The 3,331-nt window shown below is 42.3% G+C and overlaps 1 gene segment (V, D, J or C); it reads left to right on the top strand.

Moving 5' to 3' along the window:
• Positions 1 to 772: 772 nt before the first annotated feature.
• On the top strand, positions 773 to 1,315 carry LOC134479159 (Ig heavy chain V region PJ14-like). The segment is given in 2 exon segments: positions 773 to 851; positions 936 to 1,315. Coding segments are annotated over 2 exon segments (426 nt in total).
• The last annotated feature ends 2,016 nt before the right edge of the window (positions 1,316 to 3,331 follow it).

The raw sequence follows: 3,331 nt of genomic DNA, 5'->3' as shown, positions 1-3,331 counted from the left end.
TATTTAAACAGTTGATTCCTCATTTATACGAAAGTATAAATATAGTTGGAAAACATTTTGATGAATATTTGCTAAATAATAATTATACAGTATTTTTGCACACAATTGAATAATTATCACTTCTGTATTTTATGCTAAAACAAATGCAAATAATATGTACTTCTCTACTGATATTGATGGTTGCCAATTTATGTGACGATAACTTGAAAATCAATTGCATTACAAGGCTATTTAAAGTCTGTGGTTTTGCCTCTTTATTCACAAACCATCTGGTGATGCAGGTGCCACTAATGCTGTTCTGGAGGGAATAATGAAATAGAAAAACCTAAAAATATAATAATAGAAAAGAATACAAGGGAAAGAATTTCTGGGGGAAATAAGGTTCCCCAATTCCATCCTACATCCTCTAGTGCAATTTACAAAGATATACGATTGCATTGAAGATAAGGTAACCTATTCTACGAGTATTGCATGAATAAAGATTCACCTACTGTAAACCTCCCTATCCCTCCCACCCCTCTTTTTGCTTCCGAGGCCTCCACAATGTGACTACTACTTTCTGTTTTTGATTTGGAATTGGAAGTACAAACATTACCAGGGAAAAGTTCCTGAGTTTTCAGCTCCATGTTTTCTAAGCACAAAGGTAATCTCAGGCACATGGAGAGGAAACTAGAAATTCTGCCCTGCACTTCCTTTTATCATCTCAGGATCCTCCCTCAATGCAAAGCAGCCCTCAGGCTCAGAATGAAAGCCCAGGCCTAGCTGAGGATCCACATCTCCTTCTCACTAGAGCCTCCATCACAGCATGGCTGTCCTGGTGCTGTTGCTCTGCCTGGTGACATTTCCAAGCTGTAAGTGTTTCAGAGTTTCAGGAGAGGGACTCAGGCATTTGATCTATAGGATGAATGACTAATGGTGATGATGCTTGTCCCCAGGTGCCCTGTCCCAGGTGCAGCTGAAGGAGTCAGGACCTGGTCTGGTGCAGCCCTCACAGACCCTGTCCCTCACCTGCACTGTCTCTGGCTTCTCACTAACCAGGTATGGTGTAAGCTGGGTTTGCCAGCCTCCAGGAAAGGGTCTGGAGTGGATTGGAGCAATATGGAGTGGTGGAAGCACAGATTATAATTCAGCTCTCAAATCCCGACTGAGCATCAGCAGGGACACCTCCAAGAGCCAAGTTTTCTTAAAAATGAACAGTCTGCAAACTGAAGACACAGCCATTTACTACTGTACCAGAGACACAGTGAGGGAAGTCCAGTGTGACCTTGCACAAAAACTTCCTACAGGAATTCTTAGGACCAGCAGGGGGCGCTGAGGATCAACAAGTTCTTTCAGGATCACTTCAGAATCTAGGAAGTTATGCCCCATGCTGTTTGAGCATGTGTTTTAGTGTTAAAGAAATGGACTCTTCTTCCAGCCATGGAAATTCTCTAGAACATGCTCCTCAGTGTCATACTCTATTAAACTTCTTGTTTCTTCACACAATAGAAGAATCATTAAGTGGTTCTATAATGTTACAGTGTAAAATAAGAACAAATTATTGAGCTGATTTATGAAGAAAACTCAGTGGAACACTGTGGTTGAGGACAGACAGTGAGATTTGGTAACTTATTGTTTCCCTCATGACTGCAGTTTTAGCAACATTTCTACTGTTTCTTTAAATGATGTTTGAAGACAATTTCATTCCTCTTCTCTAACATAAAGCTTTCAAATACATGTCCACAATTTAATGATGAAACACTTTGCACTTTGTGTGCTAACTCATGGTATCTTCTTTCCAGATATAAAGACCACAATACATTGATATTAACTGTGGCCAACATCCATACATATTATTATCGAAATAACCCTTTCCATCTAACTGACTAGTCTTCTCATTCTACACTGTCTAAATTATAATCTGCCACATGGGTGTGGGCAGTGAGGAAAACCCTGGTAAGGTTGAGATAAGGCTAGAAGACCCAGAAATCCTGAAGGGATGGTAGGAGCTTTGCCTTCTCCTAGCACCAGGCCTCTGTCACTAAACTGCAGTTTTCCACAGCCCCCACCCCCAGATAGTTTGTGGTCATCAGTCACTTAGGGACAACACCTCCAAGCCCTTCTGCATGTAGGTGAGACATCCCTAACCTCTCAGACCAAGCCTACAGGAAGCACTCACTGTCAGATCCCAGCCCACCACAATCTGTGTATACAGATTTTATCCAGGAGGAATAAAGGTGCATGAGAATTACTTTGCCTTCTGAGAGCTTCTGTCTTAAGTGCTGTGACACCATCACCAGGGAAGACAACTTATCTTGCAAAATGCTGCCAGGAGCTCCCCTGCAACCCAGTGCAGCATCTTGGAGAAACAGCAGCCTCAGTAGCAGCAGCAGCAGAGACACACTGGCCTCAGAGGCAATTCCCTCTCCCAGCTCCTGCCCTTTCCCATTTACATGATTTCCCATCGGGCCTGGCTGGAGATCACTGTGAACAGCATCCAGTACAAGGCCCACAACCAGTCTGCCTTAATTTTACTGTGCTGCAGATCACTTTGGGGGTTGCTTAGAACCCCTCTACCTGGTGACTTTCCAAGCTGTAAGAATTTCAAGCCTTCCGGAGAAGGAGACAGGCTTGATACCTATGACATGGATGACTGATGGTGATGTTGTATGTCCCAAGGTGCCTTGTAGAGGAACAACTAAAGGAGTCAGGACCTGACCTTCTGTAGACCTCACAAAGTCTGTCTCTCACCTGCCCAGTCTCTGGCTACTCATTAACCATCCATGGTGTTCTTGGTATACACTGGGTCCTCCAGCCTCAGGAAAGGATCTGCAGTGGATGCCAGCAATGTGAAGTAGTGAAATCACACTGTATAATTCACATCCCAAATCCTGATTCAGCATCAGCAGAGACACATCCAAGAGTCAAGTTTTCTTAAAACTGAACAAATTTCAAACTGATGACTCCTCTCCAGTGCTGGTGGGATTTACACTGATAAAACAACTCTGGAAATCAATTTGAAGGTGCCTCAGAAAATTGGTATTGGTCTATTTGAAGACACAACAATAGCAATCCTAGAAATATATACAAAAGATGCCCCACCTTGCCACAGGGGCACATGTTCCAGTATAGAAATAGTGGCCGTATTTGTGATAAACAGAAGCTGTAAACATCCAAGATATCCCAGGACAAAAGAATAACTACAGAAAATGTCGTTCATGTTTACAATGGATTACTATTCAGCTATTAAGAAAAAGGCCATGTTCAATTTTGTAGGCAAATGGATGGAATTTAAAAAAAAAAAACATCATTCTGTGTGAAGTAACCCAGACTCATAAGGACATGCACTATA

Source organism: Rattus norvegicus, chromosome 6 (assembly GCF_036323735.1).
Source record: "Rattus norvegicus strain BN/NHsdMcwi chromosome 6, GRCr8, whole genome shotgun sequence".
NCBI lineage: Eukaryota > Metazoa > Chordata > Mammalia > Rodentia > Muridae > Rattus > Rattus norvegicus.
This window is presented reverse-complemented; position numbering and strand designations above follow the sequence as displayed.